Source organism: Etheostoma spectabile, chromosome 12, assembly GCF_008692095.1.
Source record: "Etheostoma spectabile isolate EspeVRDwgs_2016 chromosome 12, UIUC_Espe_1.0, whole genome shotgun sequence".
In the NCBI taxonomy this organism is placed as follows: domain Eukaryota; kingdom Metazoa; phylum Chordata; class Actinopteri; order Perciformes; family Percidae; genus Etheostoma; species Etheostoma spectabile.
The window spans coordinates 9,008,245-9,033,799 of record NC_045744.1 but is presented as its reverse complement, the minus strand read 5'-3'; the positions used below and the strand labels follow the sequence as shown (position 1 = coordinate 9,033,799).

The window sequence follows — 25,555 nt, the reverse complement described above, 5'->3', positions numbered from 1 at the left end:
CCTCTAGTGGAGCCCGCAGCTGAAATTCATCATCTTGACACTTATTGGGTCAAAAATAAATCTGCAGACAATAAAAGGACCAGAGGAAGAGAGAGAAGCAGAGGGATGAAGGTTGGCAGAGGCAATAGGAGGAAGAGAGAAGTTGAGGAAGCAAGCTGCATCTGACCTTCTAAAAGGCTATATAAAGAGGAAGAGAATGGACCGGGGCTGCAGAGGTTACAGGCTATCTGTGTGATTAATGAGGCTCTATGGGGGATAGATGACTGGCCGGCAAAGGGCAGGGAGAGTAACGCAGCACTGTACTCCATTTACAGACTACGACGGACACATTTGCTGAGAGAGAGACTCACCGCGCCGGGAGCTCAGTGATGAGGTTGTGGCTCATGTCCAAAACTTCCAGTTTCTTAGCTTCACACAGCCAATCTGGCAACGACTCCATATGGTTCCTACAGGAGGAGAGGGGGTGATTATGATGATAAATTCATGTAAAGCGAGACACCTTACATGGAATATAATGTACCGGGATACTGCATGTACTTCCCAACAGTGCTGCTCTAGAAAAAAACTTCAGTTCTGGTTAAACATTGGCTATTATATATAATATATATGTATTCTAAAATATGGAGAGATAATATTTTTGTAAGTATTTGAAGTCTCAGCTGTTTTGTGTTCGGTTGTGTTTCAGGCAAAAAAATGCAATAATAATTACTCTAAAAAAATCAATAATAAATACTGAATAATGTATCAATAATTTCAGATAAATTCCGCAATTCAAATTATAGTAGAGTTCTCTTTCTATGCCTTCCTTACTGACCATAAGGAGCCCACAGTATCTTTCAGTATCAGGGCAGACACAGATAAAAAGTGACAGCCATCTAATATCTTCTCACTTACACGGAACAATTACTGCTCTTCAATATTATTCACAATTAGAGCTGCATTCCTTTTGTGTGTGTTTGTTTGTGTGTACATCTGGGATTATTCTCACCTCGAGATGTCCATGTAAGTAAGATTGGAGGGCACAGGACTAACATCCAGGTGCCGTAGCTCTGTAGGGAGAAATCCAAACACATTAACCTCCAGCAAGGACAGACTATTACAAAAGCAGGTAGATTGAGCATTTGGGGGGGGGGTGATGACAAATTAGAAAAGGATGATGGAAAGAGACAATGAGACTTCAACACTAATAAGAAAAATGAATGCATGTAGAGAGAGGAGCATGGGGTGAAATACGGTCATAAAGGAGGAGAAAGCAGTGACATCTGTGAGGTGAGATTTGAGCTACTTTGATTTCAGTTAAGATGTGGTGGAGATGTGAGAGGAAAGGGGATCTGTCTTTTCTAACCACACATGAAGTCCTGCATGCCAAACCCACCGTTGTTGGAGGCGTAGATGCCTTTGAGCAAGCAACCCTTGGACTTGAGGCTGACGATGTGGTTCCTCTCGCAGTGAAGCACTTCCAGCCTGGGGAAGACCGATGCGTTCAGCTCCGTCAGCCTGTTATCCCTCACATCCAGCTGGGTCACGTGCCTCAGCAGGTCAGGCTCATCTGGCACCATGCTGGAGATCTTATTCAACCTGACAGAGAGAGCAGGCAGGAGGTAAAGGTTCAGCTCCAGTGGAATCGGGTTGAACTGCACAGGCTGTGGCCTTTCTTACAAGGCAGGGAACATGCCTCAGGTGTTGGCTGATATATTGTGCAGCAACTCTTTGACTTCTGTGTAGTACCCAGTTATTCTGTGTACAACACTGATGAAAATGTTTTTGTATTGTGTGTGTATGTGTGTGTGTGTGTGTGTGTGTTTATTTGTTGCACATCTGTTCTGTCACCTAGTGTTGATAGCTAACAGTGTTCAAGCATTCAATTATTATAAATAACTGATGGCAAAACTGATAGACATGAAAGACATAAAAATATTATTCCGATCCATAAATAATTACACATCATTTTGTTTTTCTATGTTCAGGCTAAAGCAGCAGCCAATCACACAATTGCCCTGTTTATCATGATTGACAGGCATGGGCTTTGTGATGAGAGGAAGTATTATGAGTTAAAATTTGAGTTAAAAAAAATGCTTACATTATCTTGACTGGAAATAAATCAACAGAAACAAACAGCAGCAGCACTCATCATCCTCATCAGAGATACCGAGTGATCTTTGCCCAAACAGGAATGCTGGAAAACGTATTTACTGACCTTGTCTAAGCAAAGTCAGATGAAGTGAAGTATTAACTGGAAAATAGTGCAAGTCACTCAAGCTCTGTGCTTTTGCAGACAATGGGAAGACACCTGATTGAGCCATTGAAGGCAAATGATTTCCTGATTCCGTGCGGTCTACTCATGCTTTGGCTTGTTTTTGTTTCCATCATTAGTGCACAACATGTATCATTGAGTACATTGCTCTGGAAAACGCATGACTGAGGACTTAAGTGATGCTTGTTCTTGAGAAAGTTGTCAAAGTTTATTCATAAAACCCTTTACATAATCTCCAAATAATGATTTCTTTAAAAAAATATATATTTGTAATAATCTGCCCAATTTGCCGTACCTTAAATCGATGTGTTTGACACGGAGCAGTCGGAAATTCTGCAAGGTGAGTGTTTCTAAGTTGTTTCCAGCCATGCACAGCTTCTCCATGGAGGCTAACTGCTCCAGCACCTGTGGCACATGGTTGAACTGGTTGAAGGAAAGGCCTAAGTAACTTAGCCTCTGGAGGGAACCCAGCTCATTGGGCAACTCATCGAGACTGTTGCCATCCAACAGGAATGTCTGCAAACTGAGAGGAACACAACGTTAGAATATTGATCTCAGTCATGAAAGAGGTGAAAGGCAGAACAGGAATTTAACAAAGAATTTTATTTAAAAATGATGAAGTTTAGGAACAATGACGCCACAATTTCAGTATTCAAAATCAATACACTTAATTTCCAGCAGATGGCAGTACTGGTCACTTCAGGAATTTACAGGCATACCCGAGCATTCCTGCAGATTAATTTCTAATCTAGCCCTGCTTCAATGAATGAGGTTTGAGTTTAAAGCACATGTACTATCCATGAGTCAGCACTAACCCCGCTACTAAATGAATACCATAGTCTATAGTATTCCCTTGTCATGGTGGGGTAAATTCGCCCTAATAATGTAGTAATTATCAAGTTTAAGAGCCTGAGTTAATTCATTTGAAATATTTTTTAAGTTTTCTGTCACTCCTTTAAATAGTGAGTTAAAGGGCTTTTCCACAGGCAAGGGGGCTGATAATGAAGCACAAGCAACAACTTCAAATGTTCAGCGCAAAAAAAACTGGTTTTCAGCAAGCGAAATCTGATTGGTTCCTTGCTCTTGAAAATGTCACCTTTGAACATACAAATTTGTGATTTTTGTTTTTAGGGACAGAGTGACAATGTCACAAAGCAAACCTATATAATGCCTTAGCCACCAGAACCAATTGACATAATCTATTTCAGAAATGTAAATCAGTGGTCCATCAATTAAAAGTCAATGTTTTACTGGCAATAGAGAAATGTGAGATAAATTGTCAAAGAAAAGTGAGGGTGTGCACCATAATGCAAAGGGACATGGTCAAAACTGGATTCTCCACAACAGATTGGCTTAATAACAAGTTTTAAAAACTTTTCAAATGGCAGAGACTATATAAGTAATGTTTAAAGAGCTGAGTAATTAGAAAGAACTAGAATGAATTGACTTGCATAGACTAGCCATTAATCAGTCCATGGGACAGGCTAGGGCTGGTCCAAAATGTCATGGATAAGCACCACAGATGATCTGTGAAAGTTGTGTTATTGTTTGCTCACATGTTGAAGCTAGCAAAGCACACCATGGTGGTTGGTATGTTGTGTACTTGTTGCTAGGTAACTCCCATATTTGGTTATGTGGTTGGTTTGTGAAAAGGTTTACTGATTTTCCACCCAGCCCTGTGGTGGCATCAGTGAAAGCAAGCACTGGCCACCACTCAGCCGTCGGGATGATCACCAATATCACAAGCCAATAGTAGGGAGAAGAAAGGTGAACACAAATAACAGAATCAATAAAACAATAATCTACAAAGGAATAACGACTATGTGTATTTAGATTAGGGCAGCAATATGCCTGAACTTTAGAGTCAGTTATATTTAGCTTCGGAGTTGAGAAAATATTTCAATCTTGTAGCACAAATACCGTTAACATCAGGTCTGTATTCCGAATAGCCTTCTTCTGCTACTCACTTGTTCATGGCACCCACAGAGCTGGGGACACAGGTCAGGTAGTTACAGCTGAGGTTGACCTCCGTCAGCATGGGGATGTCACAGATGGCCAGGGGGAACTGACCAAGGTGGTTGTTAGACAGGTTGAGGCTCCGCAGACGCGAAAATCTGAAAAACAGCGGATAAAAGTATTAACAACAAATTAGAGAAGAGAAGAGTATGAACAAGTGATTAGAGATGTACAGTAGTTGAATCTTGTCAACATGAATATTGCAAGAGAGTAGAAAACATTCATAAATACTGTATATTTATGAATATATTCATGGGAAATGTAGCAAAGTGTAGCTTACACAGAGTTTGTGTAAGTGAAAAACACACGGACAGATTCAACCCAGCCTTAACATTCACATTTGAATGTCGAGAAAAGAATTGAAGCATTGGCGTCTGTGTTGTTTATTCAAACACCGGTGAACAGTGGCATTTGGCGTGGTGTCCTATGGCAGAGCGGTGACCTTCAGAGGGGTTGGCTCTACGGGGGGGAGGAGCCGAGGGAACGGGGCAAAGCAGGGAAAATGACTCTGTCCTTATTTATCCATCTACACACATACAGACACACACATGGGACCTGTTATCACCTATCATGTGAGAGCAGCTATGGCAGTGCGCCACACTAGCATTGTCGGCAGGAGCAGCTGCTTAAACTGGCAATACTTGATTTACCCCCTTTGTGACAACCACAACACAACACACACCACACACACACACACCACACACACCACACACCACACACACAACACACACACACACACCCACACACACACACACACACACACACACACACACACACACACACACCCACACACACACGCCTTGAATCATGGGGATGGAGAAAAAGGCAGCAAATACATTACATCAGGGCTATTGATTATGGTGGCCAAGTAATTCCAGCTGAGGGTGACTCCTGCAGGATATTGCTAGGGGTGTGTGTGAAAATGTCATTCCACCATAAAATCAAGACCTGCAATGTGCTGAGTAATGCTCATACTGTGTCATACTCTGTTATTTTGTCCTATCATGCTACTCTATTTTCTCCTTACTACTTCCCTAGTGTACTTAAAGCTGACGTCATTATTCCTTATATTGTAACTGGATAAACTGATTTCTGTTTCAGTCACAACCCACAAAGCATTATCCCACAAATATGCAGTTCCCCTTAGCACTGGGATCGCGTTTAGCCTCTTTTAACTAACTTTATTTGGTTTTCCACCCCTCATATTCCACTTTTATTAACCTTATCTCTGGCTGCTTTTTTCCATTTAGCAAGACAGTTTGGATTAATCAACTGTACACTACCTGCCCAGCAATAAATGTCAGAAAGACAAAGTTAGCATCAACCAGGTAAACATAATAAGGTAAGATAAGCCTTCCCCAGAGGGTAAATGTGGTTGTGGCAGCAGTACAAGAACAGCAATAGTACATATAAACAGAGAAAGTATAATACATAAATAATAAGATGTACAGCATATAAAAAGAAAAATTAAATCAAAATAAGAATAAAAAAACATAAATAAAAAAAAAAGTAAAACAAGAGCCTACGGAGACCGAGAGCTTTATTATACTAGTTATACTTGTCAAGAAGACAGAAACATAAAAGGCTAATGATGGTGTAAATTAGCAACTGTCCTGCCATTCACCATAACAACTTTATACAGTGATGATGCGTCAATGCTGTGACCAAAGAAATCAGCTAAAGCCGCACCAAACAATTTTTTGTCATCTATCATCAACCTCATTTCTAGCTGTTGTAACAAAAAAAAGCCAGATATATTTCCCAGGATTTGGTAAAGAGCAATCAAGAGGTAAAGGGAGAGTGGAAATGGTAGGTGAGCAGAAACCCACCCTTAATGAATGTTAACGTTTCTCTGTCTCTAATGAAAGTGTAAATAATCAACATTTTCATCATATCAACTTCATAGGGTGTTTTTAGCTTTTTCTGCTACCCAAAAAGTGGCTACAAAAAAAGATCAATTAATGCAACCTTAATCCTTTCACTTGGCCTTAAATACCCCCTTTCATCTCAAATCATCATCTTTCTGCCGCTTTTCTGTCCAACATTACTCCCTCTCCCATTCCTTCTCCCTTCTTTTCCATGACTTTTATGTCCTTCATAACTTTCTAAACTATCGTACATATGTAAATAAACAGGCCATAGGTTCAATCATATGCATGGAGCGTCAGATAATTCCCCTCAATGAGTGATGACCTCTTTATCACAGAGGGATGCATGCTGGGAAGGTAGTCCCATGCCAGAAGAGAAAACTAGTATCCCAGACAACTGATTATGCATATCTGATTGGCAAATCACCCACCAGTTAGTATTTGGCCAGAGAGAAAAGAAAGAGAAGGGGAAAGGCATGTGGCAGGTTCACACATTCCATCCCTCTTGGAAAAATTCAAAGGCACTATGACCCCATGTTAAATGTCAGAGAAAGACAGTGTTTATACTGACACAAAAACTGACTCTCACACAACTGCCCACACCAAAATACATACACCCACATTCATGGAGGCTGCACACATAGTAATATTGTTGCTGACTCCAGCTCTTTTGACTTCAGGCTCTCAGGGGCAAAGCGAGCACTTAGTAGCTCTGCTACATGTTTCTGTTAAAGCAGCCCTATTTTCAGCTAACTATTCATCTCTTTCTCATACTGACCTCTTTTCTGTCATGCTGGGTCAAATGCGGATGAGCCTACTTAAGTTTGGCAAAGATAAATGGATGTTATCTCGCTTGACCAGCAGGGGAGCTGTGCATCACTCACCCAGATTTAAAAACGAGATATTTCCTTTGTATCGTCGTCTTTTTAACACCAGTCTTTATTCCGAGAGTTAAAAAAAGAAGAAGGAGATGATTCAGAAATACTCAAACTCATTTGAAATTCTTTCTCAGGAAGACACACAAGCATGCCCAATTATACATGCACAGCCACACACGGACAAATACACATTCCTATCAGTGCAGTCATCTTATAAAAAAAAAAGGAATGCCATACTGTATCAAGACTTTGTATGCACTGACCCAAAACTGTAGCCTGCAGCCACTTTTTTGTTGCTGAAAACAAGCAAGCAACTCTCTCTTCCTCTCACACATACAGGCAATGCATTCTGCAAACATTGTTAACACATACACAAGCTTCAGATTCACACAATTCTTATCTCATATGATAAAAATGTTCTGGCAATAATCTTCACAAAGAAAGCTGTGACATGTACCACTGTGTACATGCATGCTCATGCTCACACACACACACACACACACACACACACACACACACACACACACACACACACACACACACACACACACACACACACACACACACCACACACACACACACACACACACACACACACACACACACACACACACACACACACACACACACACGTCTTGGCTGTGGGCTTTAATCTGGGACCATGATAAGCATGCAGCAGATGGTGCCCACGGAGAGAGAGAGTGAGGGAGGCCAGGCACATTAAAAGCTTCCCTGCAGACTCATCTACCCTTCTGGGCTCTGGGCTCGTTTGGCCTAGCCTGGTAAAGCACAGCCCTGGCTAGCCTCTTTGGCCCCCGCATGCCAGTGGCCCCAGTCCTAGACTGTTCAGGTCGATGGCTTGCAAATTGCAGGCGAAAGCTAAAGCTGTCCAAACCAGCCAGTCATGACCTGCTGTGTCCAGTGAAACCTCTCTGCCCTCCTTGTACAACAGCCCAGCCAGCTCCTGTTGTGGACAAATTGTGCTGAGCGTTGCTAAACCAGTCTCAGCTTGCCCAAACCAGCCCATTCAAACCACCCTGAACTGTCTCCTTGACCTGTTAAAGGTTCACCCTCTCCTTCCTTATCTTCCACTTCTTCCTGCCTCTTCCCCTCCTATTAGTTTAGCCTCAGGTGTGTTTACTCTACATTTATGATGGCATTGTACCTCTGCAGTGGCTGTATACGCTGGTCTGCAGGCAGGAAATTGTGTTTGAGGTTGAGGTGGGTGAGGTCGTGGCTGTAGAAGAGATTGGGAGGAAGTTGCTCGAGGCTGCAGCAGGACAGATCTACCGAGTTGATCCTCTGGGACACCATCTAGAGGAGTGGGTTAGAAAGTGAGAAGAGTGGAAAGGTAACAGAGAGAAAGAGAAACGGGGAGTTAAACAGGATTATCACTACGACAAGACTTAAAGACTATATAGAAGACTTAACTGGTTACTCTGTGTGTGTGTGTGTGTGTGTGTGTGTGTGTGTGTGTGTGTGTGTGTGTGTGTGTGAGTGTGTGTGTATGAGCGTGTGTAGCCTTCTGCTAAGTGGTCAAATGTCATTCAGTGGCCAATCTTCTTAGGATTAGGGAGTCAGGAGAATTCAAGGGAAAGTCCAAAAGGTTAGTGACCTGCATTACATCATCGTGTAATCTAGTTAACTGCAGGTGCACAGAGCAGTTAACCTATGATCGTTTGTTAGTCATATTTACAGAAAACCCAAGCTGCCATCTAAAATGAAATGACTAAACGTCCACCATGTCTTGAAGGAGAAAATCTACACCCTGTGCACTCAAGCTTTCCAGAGCGGAGTTAGCTAGAGGCTCAGCAGTTGTCACCGGGGCACGTGCTGCTTCTATCAAGGCTTCTATTCTGAGTGGCCCTCTGGGTGCTAGTGACATGCATGTCCCTGTTAATATTTAGAAAAGAGGTTTTATGGCTGTGGCCTATTTGAGTATAAATGAGAGAAAATAGAGAGAGCCAAGATTGGTATTTGTGCGTGTGCGTGCACCCAGTGACACTTACTTATACTAAAGATCGGACAGCAGTGAACGTGCAGTTTTGAATCACACTCACAGCTCATATGGGCCGGCGGGATTGTGGTGGGTGCAGTGCCATATTTTCATACTTCTTGCTACAGACTACTCGCAGTCACGCATGTTCTGATACACAATGCAGCTGACCCGTAAGTTGCGCCTGGGAGCATATGCCTATGTTCTCCTTTCTTTTCTCCAACTCTCATGCACGTGCAAACACAGTACCTTGGCAGCGTGTCGGTGCCAGCGCAGGTGCTCCGTGAAGCTGTCAAAGCTGACGTAGTAGGTTTGACTCTGAGGCCCTGCTGAGCTGAAGGCCAAACAGTGATTGTGCTTCTTCACCTCCTCCACCTGCAGCACAACACACACACACACACACACACACGTGATATTACAGTCTAAATTACTGACATCTCTGAACCCCCTGTGAATATACATGATAAACCCCATGCCTAAAAAGTTAAGTGTCACACAATAAAAAGGATGCATAGAGGAAAATCTGATACGTGGAGGTCTCAATACATTAGTTCTTATTTGAAACAGCTTCTGGTGAAGGAATGACTGAATGAATGAATAATAAATATTGTTTTTATTATTATGTCATGCATACAATAAAATATGCCCAGCCCACACGGACTAACAAAACATCATTACCAAGGACCAGATGCCAAAGTAACCACATACCCTAAACAAATAAACCTTCTAGACTTTTTTTGCCAAGCTTTAGAAACAAAAGTCGCTAACTTTTAAATACAAAATTTAAACAAGCACTCCAATTGGTCATCATCCGTGCACCAGAACATTTCAGGATTTTGGACAGACACTTGATGTAAGATCGGTGTTCTTAACTCATCATAATATGGACAGTACAAAAGAAAATGTGATTCGTTCTCAACTTCTCCTAGTTCACATAGTCTGTACAATCTTTTATCTTCTTGGATGTTTTTAAATCTACCTACTTGAAGGAAATAAGATGCTTAATGGCTGCAGGGTTGACAAATTCAGCCAACCAGAAGGAGACATGACAATATATAGGGCACGCATGATCACATAACATCTGTGCGTGACCTGAGCAAGAATAAATGTGTGTGAAATTGCTTTTTAACCACGCAGTCACACATACTCAAACACATGGACACTGTAAATGAATGGCGGACTAGTTATGGGGCTTGAATAGAATACTGGCACGCATACAACAAATAGCATACACAGGCACATGCAGAGGCAAGTGTATGGATGAATGGGTGACTGGAGGACATGTGCTGTGTGTGAAATGTTTAAAAACTGGATGTGGCAACGTATGGAGTTTCCTTTGTGGGTAGGCAGGTGGGTAGAAAGGGCTTTTCAGGAGAGTCCTTGAAGCTTATTTAGTAGCCTTGGAGATAAACAGATCCATAAAGCAATAAACAGATAAAGGTCATTTTTGGCGAGGCACTTTAAAAAAGTAGAGCAAAATAAGGCTACCTGAATGGTATAGTGAGCCATTACACTGAACCTTATAGCATTCAGACTCCTTATTAATGGGCAAAAAATCCTTGCAGAATACTGAAAATATTTTGACTTTGTAATAAAGCTGGATTACACCATTTCTGTTGACCTTAAACTAAAATCAACAAAGCAGGAAGCATTACTGGGTTTCACAAAAGGACAGACAGTTGTTGAAGGTTTTATCAAGAACAAACTTCACTGCGCAGGGAGACAATTGCTTAAGAGATTAATTAGAGTGATTTTTATCAAGTCAATCTCTAGTGATATGACAGTATGAGTGTGTGATCCTAAGCATACATTTACATAACATCACCGTAAAAGAAAAGAAAAAAAATGGTTATGTGATGCCAGTTGTGCGCTGTTGTGGTGACTTAGACATACTTTTCCTCCAATTAGCGGCAGGATGTGCATCTTCCCCGTCTGGCTCTCCTTGACAGATGAGACGATGAGGCAGGTGCCGCACAAGATGACCTGCCGTCTGGTCCAGCGGTTGACTGGTAGCTGCAGCTTCCCTTTCCGAACGTTGTATGTCCCTGACAGCTGGATCCGCTCTGAGCTCTCGATGCTTTGGGGCTTCCCTGGAACAAAGGAAAAAGGGAGATTTTGTGTAGTTAGCACTGTAGACTTGACCTTAATACAGGTCTGTCAAATGATCAGGTAGAGTTTACGGAAAGAAATTAGCATACTACCAGTGAATAAAATCAATTTCAAAGTATAGTAATTTTACACAATGCCACTTAAAAATATTTAAAGCCAAGATTAAGAACCCTTTGAGCTAAATGCTAACATCAGCATAATAACATTCTAACAATAACAACGCTAACATGCTGGTGTTTAGCAGGTGTAATGTGTATTGTGTTCACCAGTTTAGTTTGACGTGTCAGCATGCTAACATTTGCTAACAAGTACAAAACACAAAGTACAGGAATGTCATTCGTATTAAGGGTATTTGGTGATACACATAAAAATGTTTCGCTGTGTACAATTTCACGACAATCCATCCAATAGTTGTTGAGATATGTCAGTCTGGACAGCTGATAAAAACGAATCTGTATAAACTAGCTAGCCACTTATTAATGCAACACAATGAGAAATATACCCACAATGGCTAGCAGGAGAGCCCCACCACAATGCCATTACAATGCTGGTTAACATGATCTCTAAATACATTCAGCACAACTCCCTGGGATGTCCTACTTTGCACATGGAATTCAATAGTCTTGGATTTGCATTCAGTGCTGCTCTACATTAATAGAGTCTCAAATTCAATACCAGGTGCACCTCTTCTAAATTATTCTCTCACAATTTCTCAGCTGCCTTTATTCAGTGCTTTTCCTCCATGCCCTGTTCTCTTGCTTCACTGCCAGCCTGCCAAACCTGACAGTCAGGCTGCTTATCAGGCGTTATGTCAGCCAGGCAGTCTTATCGTTCTGTCTAAACATCCTCCTGCTTTCTGTCTACTTCCACCTCCGCAAAAAACCTGCCGGGTTGACATGTGCTGTCCTCTTCCACCCCTCCCTTCCCTGACGTTTGTCTTCTATCTTTCCGGCGTTCGGTTTCTACTTTCTATGTATGGATTAGATTTTTTTGCCCGCAGCATGTTTAACGTCACTGTTTTCCCATTTGGCCAAGAGATCCATGCAAAGGTTTACAAAGTGTTCCTTTCCAAGCAACAGATGGCATTAGAAAATGTCTCACATCCCGTGGACTACTGTAGACTAGCTGCATCCATCCTGTACTGTTGCCCTACTGTAGACTAGCTGCATCCATCCTGTACTGTTACCCTACTGTAGACTAGCTGCATCCATCCTGTACTGTTACCCTACTGTAGACTAGCTGCATCCATCCTGTACTTGCCTACTGTAGACTAGCTGCATCCATCCTGTACTCTCGGCCTACTGTAGACTAGCTGCATCCATCCTGTACTGTCGGCCTACTGTAGACTAGCTGCATCCATCCTGTACTCTCGGCCTACTGTAGACTAGCTGCATCCATCCTGTACTCTCGGCCTACTGTAGACTAGCTGCATCCATCCTGTACTGTCGGCCTACTGTAGACTAGCTGCATCCATCCTGTACTGTCGGCCTACTGTAGACTAGCTGCATCCATCCTGTACTCTCGGCCTACTGTAGACTAGCTGCATCCATCCTGTACTGTCGGCCTACTGTAGACTAGCTGCATCCATCCTGTACTCTCGCCTACTGTAGACTAGCTGCATCCATCCTGTACTCTCGGCTACTGTAGACTAGCTGCATCCATCCTGTACTGTCGGCTATGTAGACTCTGCATCCATCCTGTACGGCTACTGAGCTTGCATCCATCCTGTACTCTCGGCCTACTGTAGACTAGCTGCATCCAACCTGTACTGTCTCTTTTTAAACATATTTCACCTCACTCTAAACACAGACTGAAGCACACAGACTTAAGGATAGGGGTTGTGGAGGTGAGTTCAAGAGAGGAAAAAAGAGTCAGTGGGGTAAAACAGCACACGCTCTCATGGCTTTAAATAATTCAGGTCTTTCACATACTGACTGTAAGGCTAGCGCAGTACAGTTCTGTAATGCACGCTGCTTTCATGCAACACACTCAGCAGAGTTTATTAACAGTCTGACCAGAGTTCTGCTTATTTCAGCTGATGTGGCTAAACATGAGGTCATGCCAAAACATAAATATCTTATTTTAATGAATTTCACTAAGAAATACACCACTGAATTCAATAAAATCAGCCGCCGAGCCCTGACTGTTACCTCTGTACCACGAGCTAATCTTGTGTTCACAGCAGAATCAATAGCCTAGTTTACAAAAGTTTAGTTTGCTTAGACTAAATGCTGAGTGTGTAATTCACACACTATTGTTAAATGTTGATCAGGAGACATGTGTTTGACTACGAGGGGGAGATGTCTTTGTATGCTTAAACAGTAAAGACTCTACAAAACTAGAGGGCATGCAGCATAGCACAAGGCTTTATACAACTACTATGTTCAAAGATGCAGTTGTCTTACTATTTATTATTACTTTTCGGAGAAAAAGTGTGAGGATGCAACACTGTTTGGCAGCTGATTACAAAGTCACACATGTTAGATACGCATTTCAGACTTTCCCAACAGCATGCATTACATAATACTGCAATCTAGCAGTCATTTTCATTTTTAAAATGGAATGGGCCGGAAAAAATATGAAGCAAAAGTAAAAATCAATTTGTGTTTAAACTGCTTTAACACAAGTGGGTGGTTCTAGGGGAAAAGATATGTGTCTTACTTCTTTAGGTGAAGGACTATTTATAAACCTGCCTTAAGGCAATGCCAACTCAAATATGCTCTATAATAGCAAATGCACACTGTGCACAAAGCTGTGTAGCTATGTATCTATAATATAATATCTTGAATATGATAATTAAAGTAGCATAACCCGTTTTTCATAATTTCCCTCTGTTGTCTGGCAGTCTGCCTTGACTTCACAGCAGTTATCAAAAGATACCGATCATAATCTACAGATAAATATGTTTTAATGAGCTATGAGGATATAAGACATCTGCAATATTCCAAATTTGTATAATATACTTAACCTTGCTTAACTGGGACAGAGAAATAGCAGTTAACACACTTCATTTTCATTTGTACCAAATCCCGAAAGAAAGTTACTTAATGATAATTCTAGCATCTCCCAATTATAACTTCCAAAAATAGTGAGTTTTAGGGGAAAATATCAAAACTGATGTTCAACACCTAAAGAGCCATAGACAATATGCTCAGTTTTTTTTTTAAAGGTATCTGGCTTTAGTTTGAGATGGTGGAAATTATACAAAGACATCATCTGTTGAATAGTCAAAGTTTCTGCTAGTGTATTAGGATTAAAAATGAGAAGCAATTTCTTTACTGGATGTTTTTTTTTTCTTATCAAGCACTCATGGATCGGTTCACAGATGAGTGTGAAGCGGCTGGGATGAAGATCAGCACCTCTAAATCTGAGGCCATGGTTCTCAGCAGGAAACCGATGGAGTGCTTTCTTCAGGTATGGAGTGAGTCCTTACCCCAAGTGAAGGAGTTTAAATACCTTGGGGTCTTGTTAGCGAGTGAGGGGACAATGGAGCAGGAGATTGGCGGGAGAATTGGAGAAGCGGGTGCGGTATTACATTTAATTTATCGCACCGTTGTGGCGAAAAGAGAGCTGAGCCAGAAGGCAAAGCTCTCCATTTACCAGTCAGTTTTCATTCCTACCCTCACCTATGGTCATGAAGGCTGGATCATGACTGAAAGAGAGAGATCCTGGGTACAAGCTGCCAAAATGGGTTTCCTCAGGAGGGTGGCTGGCGTCTCCCTTAGAGATAGGGTGAGAAGCTCAGTCATCAGAGAGGAGCTCGGAGTAGAGCTGCTGCTCCTTTGCGTTGAAAGGAGCCAGTTGAGGTGGTTCGGGCATCTCATAAGGATGCCTCCTGGGCGCCTCCCTAGGGAGGTGTTCCAGGCACCTGCAGCTGGGAGGAGGCCTCGGGTAAGACCCAAAACTAGGTGGAGAGATTATATCTCCAACCTGGCCTGGGAACGCCTCAGGATCCCCCAGTCGGAGCTGGTTGATGTAGCTCGGGAAAGGGAAGTTTGGGGTCCCTTGCTGCAGCTGCTGCCCCCGGGACCCGATACCGGACAAGCGGATGAAGATGGATGGATTATCTACACTGCATCCAAATCTTCACACCAGGGCTGCACAATATGACCTAAAATCAAAACCATGATTGATGGCACATTTCACCTCGATAACGATAAAGGAACGATAATTAAATTTTTGTGATTCGATTTTTTTTTTTTTTGCCCTCGTAGTTCATTCGCAAGGTTTGTAATGTAAATAGGCTTAAATATTAAAGGTAAGATGTTTTTTAAATTTTAAAGTGCTTATTTTTGGGATTTTAAAATAATTGAAGGAAACACACAAAGTGGGAACTATTATGGCTATTTTTTGACAATGTATAAAATTGAAATGTAAGCACACATTACTTGAAATGATGTCTTAACAGCTTCAGAATTTTGATGTCGACACACTTTTGATTAATCATCCAGCCACACTTCAAACTGTTACGTCTCTGTCCCGGTGCCCCATTCCCTCAACTGTTGATCTCCATACCCATTTAATACCACCTCGGAAACAAGTAGAGCGTGGAGCGAACAAAACTGCAGGTTTTTTTCTCATCAAAGGGTCATCATTACCGTCCACTCCACATGAAATGCAATAAGTGCTAATGAATGTATATGTATAATCGGGACTATGTGTACACTTATGAGTGGTACAGGTTGAGAGCAAAATGCTAAAAGTTTAAGTGGACGAAAAGGCCTAAAGAAAACCACACGATCACAGCATTTAAACACATCTTATACAGTTTAACCAAATCTGAATCATATAAACACATTCACTTCAGGTAAAATGTCCATTACATTTTGCGGGGCCACTTCCTGGTAGAAACGGTCACTAGTGCACCTGGCTGGACACACAAATAGTCTTACAAGGCAACGGACAGATATAACAGCTGTCCACTTTCGTATTCACTTTAAAAATAAGTAGTGTAGATAAGTAAGTTAAACTGGGGACTGAACTTTAAGAGGAAACATGGGGAAGGAAAGATAAAGAAAATGAGATAAGGAAGCAAACTGAAGCTATCACAAGAGGGAAGTATTTACCAGCATGTACTTAAAAAACATCACATACAACTTTATATTATATATTAATACTTTGATTTCATCAAGGCTATTTATTTTTCCTTTGAAAATAATGCTTATACTTAATGTTTTCTTTGTTTAAGTACATTATCTGAAACATAATGTATCTGCTGCAAATTTATATAAAATGAGAAAAAAAATGAATGCAGCATGATGGGTGGGCCTACACCCGAATCGTAATTTCCAGATTACCACCAAAATCTAATCAAGTATTCCCGGACTAACAGCTATTACTTCAAATTTCAAATTCATGTTACATCTTACTAACAGAAAGGAAAACCAACTGGTGACTGAACAGACGGGTTGCCCCCCTCCAACTTTGCTGGCTGGCGGAGGTAACCAGCAGGCACATATTTTCAAGTTTGAGCTTGGGAAGGGTGTGTGTGTGTGTGTGTGTGTGTGTGTGTGTGTGTGTGTTGTGTGTGGTGTGTGTGTGTGTGTGTGTGTGTGTGTGTGTTTGCGTTTGTCAAATTATTCACAAGCTTTTAGCCTCAATATGTCACATGGGCATATTACTACTATTTTAGGCCTTTTGTTGGAACGTGCTCTCCCACACATGCATATGCAAAAACACACACTACTCCTCCTACTCTTCCCCTTGCTAACACACACACACACACACACACCACACACACACACACACACACACACACACACACACACACACACACACACACACACACACACACACACACACACACACACACACACACACACACACACACACACACACACACACCAGTGACAGCGATTAACCATCTCCATGTGTGCATCCATCTAATTGCCCCCACTGAATTTTGATAGACCAAAAAAGCAAGAGATTTTGCAAAGGGAGAACAATGCAGACATCTTGAGTGGGCTGCTTTGGTGATAAGAGAAGTATAAAAGATTCTCCTGTACGGATGTTACCGTTACAACCATCTCGCAAGGATGTGGGATGACTGGATGGAGGCAAATGTATCAGTCTGGCAAAGGGAATGCAAGGTAGAGGAAGCAGGGAGGTGGGTGGGACACCCACGTGAGCATCCTGTTTACAGGGTAGGGCCAGAGAAAGGCAGGATCTCTTGGTGACCCTCCATTAGGGGAAAGAATTATAAGAGACAGTTGACCTTATTCTAAATGCAAGAACCATGGGCCACCTACACTAGAAGTATTCTGAGCAGCGATGATGTCAAGGCGCTGACACACCAACCCAATTATTGGCCGTCACACAGGTTTGGCGAGGTTAGTGACTCGAGTCTGTTCGGTGTGTTCGGTGTCGTCGTCAGTCAGAGGAGCCGACGGACGTCATTTGGGCCAATTGAGATGTTGACTCGGAAGGTGGTAGTCAAACTGAATTACCAATCTGATTGGCGGAATGCTAACCCAGAAATGATGAGGGTGATGAGGGTGACAAACGCTTCTCAAAATCTGACAAAAATCTTTTAAGATGACTATTGTTGATTTGAAATGAATTTAAGACAGATTCAGTCTTAAATCACAGTGGTCATCCCATAATCTATGGGGGATACATGAATTCAAAAACAATAGTCAGACCCAAGGTGGGTGTGTTCATGTTCAAAGTCATAATCTATTCCTAGACCTACTGTTTGTAGAAGCAGGAGTACTACAGAGAGTGTGTGTGTGTTAGTTACTGGAGATGGCCTCCTTCCTTTTCCCCAAGTTCAGAAACACACCCACACACACACCACACACACACACACACCACACACACACACACACAACACACACACACACACACACACACACACACACACACACACGCGTCACCACCACACACCACACAACAACACAAACACAAACAAGTCACAACACAGCCACACACACATCCTCTGTATAGAGCACACTTACTTTAGTTTCAAGCTACTATGCTTATTTCCGTGCAGTCTCCTACATGCTTTTGATCTATATTAAAAACACAACAGTAAGGCAACTAAACCACATCAAACAATAGTATTAGACACAGATGGCCGGTGAAGTGTACAAGTGTCCAGATTTCAGTTTATATTTGAAAGACTAGCTTGTTCCTGTGTCGACTTGTATTACTGATTCCATAGATAGTGGTACTAAAACAGCTACAGCTCTTTAACACAGCATATCTGACTGAAGACAAATTCAGTAGATGTGGATGTGGAACCTTTGATCATACTGCCAAATAACCTCAAAGTCTTAGCCTGCAAAGACAACTTATTTGAATTTGTGCTACCACAAGCTCTGCTTCCTACTAATAAACTATGATCATTTGCATTGCAAATTATATAATTATACATCCCAAAACAATGCTGCTATGACAATGTACAGTCTCTTACATGGTAGCACATTCCTGTAGGAATGGGGAACTGGCACTATACATTTTCAGTTTAATTCAGGACTTTAAGCCTGTAAAGCACACATTACAGATCCAGAAAAGCAAATGTTTAATAGCTGCTACTAGCAGTATGCGACTTTGAAAAGATATCTCTGAATATTGATACAGCATGTATTTCTAGTATACATTGTGTAATCTTCGCAAACCACATTCACAACCACGTCGACACGTAAAAGTAGCAGGCTAGAAAACTGCCTCCCAGATGTCTGCTGCACTCGTTATCCATCATTGTTAGTGATCAGTACCCACTGCCAACCTCTCTCCATCCATCTCCCAATTTAACAGATCAACGCTTTTATTCTTCTGGCTCTTCTGTGTAGTAACAGGGACACATCCCTGATTAATCATCCTGTCCTGCTAAATGCAACCTGACATCAGCACACCTCCACTACAGGACTGGGCATGCTGTACCGTAGGGCATCGATGACCCACATAAGTCACAGCGGAGCACGAGCATGCGTACAGACACATTTGCTTATTCTATAGGCGGTGACATCTACAATGTACCAGATAGCAAGACTCTGGGACTTATAAATGCTTCTAAGTCTACATTGGGCCCCTATATCTCTGAAATCAGTTTTTTTCTGTGTCTTTTAAAATGTATGTCAACTGCAGTATCTCATTAAATACCTTACTATTAAGAACCATCTATAAAAAAACTTGATAGGAGACACTCTATCAAACAAACATCATCATCATCTGTGCCGTGTTGGAGATAGTAACTCATAAAGAGCAAACTACGGTTGGAGGGAAGTTGGTGGTGAAGGGATGTAGAAATAGATGTAAGACAGAGCGGTGCCAGCTGTTGCTGAGACACAAATAGCTGCACTGTCCTTCTGTTACAAAACATACACACACACACACACACACACACACACACACCACACACACACACACACACACACACACACACACACACACACACACACACACACACACACCACACACGTACGTACGCACACACACACACACACAATGTCAAAATGTATCTACTTAAAAGGCGTGTGGTTGCAGGCAAGGGAAGGATGTGCTTCCCACATCTGATCAGCTATGGCTCTTTGCCCGAATCGCTGCCCTCCTTTATTCTTTTCTCTATCTTTCCCCTCTCTCTTTCTCATTCTCTGCAGATGACTTGTGGTGATTACTGATATCCAAATTGACAGGCTGTGTTAAGTCGACTGTCCACTTGAGCAGCGGTAGACTAGCCTTGCTGTAAGGTGGCAAAGGCCGTCACGGTTGATAGGCTGCTCATCGGACTCTCAGTGCTCCACATCTTTCTTCGCATTACACTTCACCTCTCTACACTTTTCACAACGATGCACACGTTGAACTGTGAATGTGCGTCAGCGGAAAAAACACATCACGCAGTGGAGATCTTCAGGAAGGCCTCCACAGTATCAGAGATTCTGGAATGAGTGATGTTTATGCCTCATTTCCTCTGCATGCTTTGGCTCAACTCTACTCCTCACTTTTGGTACCAAAGCTTTTCTTAATTTTATTTCTTGACGCTTTCATCAGCGACCAAACAGAGGAATGTCTGCACTCCGTCAGTTGACCACAGCGTGGTTATGCGCGCTGCCATTTTAAAAAATCTGGGTCAAGTGAATAAAAAATGACGGGCTGCTATTTATGGTAGCTTGGGTATTTCAAAATGGTGAGTTTCTGCAGTATGTCCTGCATTGGGTTAGTGACAATTCTCTAACCAATCAGAAGTCTGCAGTGTTTTAACTCCACCTTCTAGTATCATCGCAGCTCGCTTGAAACCTCGACTGAGGTGGTACAAAAAAACGTACCAGGTACTATCCAAAACTTTTGACGTTGGGAAGCAAGCAAATTGAGCCGAGCCATACCATGCAGTGGAAATAGTAGCTTGTTAATCCTACAAACATCCTCTTGTTCCCAGATGTTCTCAAACAAACAGGTCCATGGAGATAGCAAGGGCTGCCTCGCCTTCTGGGACTGAGGTGTTGATGTGTGAAATGTGTCAAGCTGTACTTTGTGTGAAGGTGATAAGACGATAAGGTACAGTTTTGCATGGGAAATGGATGGGATGTTCATGGCTTATCGCTGCGTGACACTGCATAGCCTACACGTGTCTGTGTGTCCTTACTTTGAATTGTGTTCAGCATGTATACGCTGAGTTTGCCATGTTGTCTTGGTTGTCCCAGGTGCAGCCTTTTATTGAGTGCTTTTAATATTTTGACTGCCATGGAAGCTGAGGCAAAAAAAAAAGATTCAGCAGTCAAAATATCAAACAAGGAAGAGCTGGAGAGTACGTGGATAATTTTTTGTTTTAATTAGGTTTGGTCCAACACTGGTACAGACTGAAATATCTTAACATCTATTGGATAGATTGCCATGAAACTTTGTAAATGTATGCTTCCCAGCGGACAAATCCTACTGACCCTACCAATGATTTTATTTCTTGGCCCGTTGTGATTCGATTTCCATTCAGAGACCAAAGATTCAATTATAAACCATCTGCACGCATATAGATGCAACAATTTTTGTATGTACATTTCCATGCGTGATTTTAAAATTTTTTGACGGATGTAATATTTGTCACACACAAGTTTGAATGAATTGTGTTGCCTACTGGGTTTTTTCTTGTGTAGTCATTCCATGCTTAAGCCTTAAACATGCTTGTGAAAGTCACCTTCTGTAACAGTAATCTTCCAAGTCAGAGGCTCAGTCATGTTTAAAGGTGGAGAATTGGCTTCTTAGAACATTACACATGAGGTGGTCAGATGTAATGTGATAAAGTAGATGAACATTCTATATGTGTTTTGCCTAATTATTTTATGTATGGCTTATTAGATCATGTGTATATATATTAAATTAAAAAAGTCCTTTTAGCCATGCACTCTTGCCTAAACTCTAAGCTGTTGTCTATTATCTTCTTTCAGTCACTCTGTTTTCTGATTTGTATATGTCTGGAGACAGTAACTTTTAAATAAAATTCAACACATTTAAAGGTGCCCTGGCACACAAAACCGTTTTTACTTGCATTTTTTTGAAATATGTTAGGTCCTAGTGTTACGTCGTGAATGTGTGAACTGCTACCTCCTTTGTCAGCTCTAGCCACTGACAAGAAATAGGCGGAGAAATCAGGCCAATTACAAAAGCTGGTTAGTCTGAAGTCATATTACCTGAGTTCATTACTAGTCATGAGCTTGCCCAGTTGCACTGGGTAAAGTATGCTGATTTCCAGGCTTTCATTCGCTAGCTGTTAGCCAATCAGAGTCAAGCAGCTTAGCTCGTTGAATACTAATGAGAACTGGAACAAATCGAGTGAAGTCTTCCTGCAGGCTTCCTATACCACACTAGAATGGCTTGAAACAAGGTAACCAAGGCATTTTTTTTCCACAAAAATTGTTAGAGAGTCTGTGGTTTGAACTTCAGACATTACCCCAAAGTAATCAAATACATGTGGCAGGGCACCTTTAAAAACAAATTGTTCTAGAGAGAATCGCAATGCATCTAAGAATCGATTATTTTCCCCACCCCTAGTAAAATGTCTCAACAATTATGAGTACAGATATTCATGTCCCCCTGGGCATGAATTATACTAACTTTGTTCATCTCTTGACTTTTCCTCAAGCACCACTATCACAATTTCAATTTGTCAAACACTTCAGTTCCAAATACCTGCAACATTCCCATGAGCCTCAATTGTACTTTGTGGTTAGTGCTAATTAGCAAAGTTTAACATAAAAATAAAAGGCTGAAAATAATTAGCATTGTCACAGTGAGCATGCTGCTGTTAGCATAGCGGCATTTAATGTTCTAGTTTTGTCCAAAGGTGCTTGATTGATAAATTGGAGGTAAGTAAATAAATTCATGTTTCTTGGTTTTAATTTGCAATTCTTGCAAATTCAGTGCAAATGCAGTGCAATTGCAGTGCAAATGCAGTTCTTTTGGTTATTAGTCATTTAAACTGGTGTTTAGTCTATAATATCTACAGCATATTAATGCAAAGTCAACTCAAAAGTGCAGTCTAGAGTCAAATTTATGATCAGCAACTTTAAGTGATTGAAAAGCGCCACAAGTAGTTGATTAGCTAGATGAGTATTTATTCATTCATCCATGTTGCAGCTTGTGTTCATTACCTCTTTTACTGATAAACAAGTACACACAATTTAATTGTTATGTATCACAGATGGGTTAGGCCATTTGTAAATTTGTGGAATTAAAAAACGAAAAAGGTGTATAATCTTTAGAAACTAGTATTTATCTTTTTCAATAATTCAATAATTCACACATAATGTGTGTGTGTGTGTGTGTGTGTGTGTGTGTGTGTGGTGTGTGTGTGTGTGTGTGTGTGTGTATACACATTTGTTTTTTGTGTTCCAGAATGCTGAGGAGTGCTTCCAATTCCTCTAGGAAAAGCCAACTGCTGGTGTTCTATGTCAGACACTGAACATCCTTCAGCTTAAACAGCTCAGTAGAGGTGATTATTCTACTTCTTCTCTTTCACCCCGTGTCTGCACTACTCTCAGGTGGTGATGTAGCATTAAGGGCCAGGGCCAGAGAGACTCAGGGGGGTGCTCAGGGAAAATATGTTGCTGTGGCCCAGGTGACCATGAGATGTCCCTCCATCTCCAGAAAGAGGGTGGAGTGGATGATAAATAGTTTGATGGACGCCCTAAAATTCTCAAACAACACCTCTCTTAAGCATGTCACTTGGAAGGACACACACACACACACAACCACACACACACACACACACACACACACACACACACACACACACACACACACACAACACACACACACACACACACACACACACACACACCACACACACACACACACACACACACCTCTCTCAGTCCAGTAAAATACATGCAGAATCCAAATGAGGTCACAGCCTGCAATATCTTCCCTATCAACCATTATTAGCCTTTGCCCCTAGGGTGAAGGGAACTAAACAGCTCTCTGCTATTAAAGGGCATTGTACAACTCCAGATATCAGGTCAATGCATTACCATCCACCTCCTGTAGGGGCTGTGTGGGAATGCATTATGGCAGAGACATTTATATAGAGAGTTTGGCCAACTTGGGAATCGAATGTTCTGAGCTATCCCGTTATGCGATTGGTTCTGAGGTGTTCACGTGTTTCGTGGACTCCATGTTGTATACCAACATTTATCTAATTCCCATTGACATAGTGCAGGGAATAGTGGAAAAATTTAATATAAATAAATTTAATATATAATATATATTATTTAAAAAATGACATAAATCACTGAAAAAATGCCGAACTGTTGCGCACTTAAAAAAGACAGGGAAGCGGCAAAAGATTTCACAAGTTCCCCCGTGAACCAAAAAGGCAAAAAGTATGGGAGCTGAATGTGAAAGAGCCAACTAGAGGGCAAGTGACTACGGATTATTGTGATATTACTTATGATAACAAATTACATAGGACAAACAAAGTAATACCATCGTTAATGTATACCATGCTGTCAAAAAAGTTCTAACACTGTTTTAGAAATGAATCAAGTTTGAAGTTAGCCATGCCTCATACTAGCATTAGCTTTTTTGCTAGCACTCCATGTACCTAAATGCTTGTGATCTTGCCATAGTCATATGGCTTTTGGTCTTGACCGAGTCCAGGTGTCTTTATTATGTTTTTAATAACATTGGAGGGAAAGTAAAATGCAGCTTGAATGGGGATGTTGTTTGGCTTTTCACAAGTTTAGACAGCCAGCTAACGCTATGCCGCAGTTTGCTAAGGTTAGAGCAACAGCGTTAGCCTAGCCTGTGAGGTAACTATTGCGACGGCCTTTGGAATTTCCTACATCTGCGTCCACGTTGTCAACATAAGATCTGTGGCGTTAGTGCTCCTTTTGGACCATAATTTTATTGAATGAAATATGAAACTTTGCTCCTACGAGATTGTAAAATCGCGATCTTGATTCACCCTATTCACAATTATAAATAAATATATTAAAAAAAAGAAATTAAACGCTATTACTTTCTTCTGGGAGTTTTTAACATAGACTGTATTAAATAGGTTTAAAATGCTCCCAAGCGCTGCAATGCTCTCCCTTCTCTTCAATGAAGCCTCTATTGTGCTGTAGGTGCCAACAAAGAATCAATGTTTGGTACTGCCAATTTGTTTTGTTTTGTCATGGTCAAAAAAAAAATCATGGCAGAGAATTGTGATATCAGTTCTAAGCAAAAGAAAATCATGATTTTATATGTTTCCCCGAATTGTGCAGGCCTAGCTGGAATGAGGACCTATAATGAGAAAGGCCCTATAAGATGTTGAATAATCATATTGTGCGGCAGTGAATTAAATAAATGACTCATGTGCCCTTAAGTGAAGGAAATAACCACATTTTCTATCAGCTGCACCGTTCTTCACACCACCCGCTGTGAACATGCTTCATCATGTAATTCAATCAATATCCACAAAAATTATACCCAGATGCAGCGGACACAGCAGAGAATTGCATTAGGGAAGCTTCGAATCGCAGGTGTTGGCATCAGTGTTTGAAAAAAGAAGATTTTCCCCAGTGATTCCCTCTGTCAGTGGAAAGGTTCGACACTGACGTACATAGATGTGTGCTCCGTCTCTACTCTCCCCCCCCCTTCCCAGCTCCACTCCTGCTGCAGTTATGTAATGAGTGTGTTACGAAACCTTACATTGGAACACACGAGCCCACTGATCAGAGCACACACACACACTCAGTCATAAACACTCACTCACAAACTCACACACACACATGAGAACTCTGGGATTTTAACCCCCTTGTTTGTGTGTGAGCGAATGCAAATGTTGTCACCGTAGATGACAAACGTTTGTTTTGTGTGAGCGTACTACAAATTCATTGAATATATGGGTGTAAATCTGAGCATGAGTGTGAGGCTGTGAAAGTGCACAGAGCTTGCAAATAAATTATTTAGTATGTTTGTGGGTACGCGTGTGTATAAAACATAAATAAAGGTACAGAAA

The 25,555-nt window shown here is 41.5% G+C and overlaps 1 protein-coding gene across 1 annotated transcript in view; it reads right to left on the bottom strand.

Moving 5' to 3' along the window:
• phlpp1 (PH domain and leucine rich repeat protein phosphatase 1) overlaps positions 1-25,555 on the bottom strand; it is a 50,306-nt gene that overhangs the window by 6,346 nt on the left and 18,405 nt on the right. Inside the window, exons 2-9 of the mRNA XM_032530928.1 lie at positions 10,906-11,102; positions 9,262-9,387; positions 8,182-8,330; positions 4,222-4,368; positions 2,550-2,777; positions 1,376-1,578; positions 989-1,049; positions 351-446 (exon numbers count right to left, since the gene is read on the bottom strand). Coding sequence (XP_032386819.1) covers positions 351-446; positions 989-1,049; positions 1,376-1,578; positions 2,550-2,777; positions 4,222-4,368; positions 8,182-8,330; positions 9,262-9,387; positions 10,906-11,102 — 1,207 coding nt within the window. The remainder of the gene's footprint in view (positions 1-350; positions 447-988; positions 1,050-1,375; positions 1,579-2,549; positions 2,778-4,221; positions 4,369-8,181; positions 8,331-9,261; positions 9,388-10,905; positions 11,103-25,555) is intronic.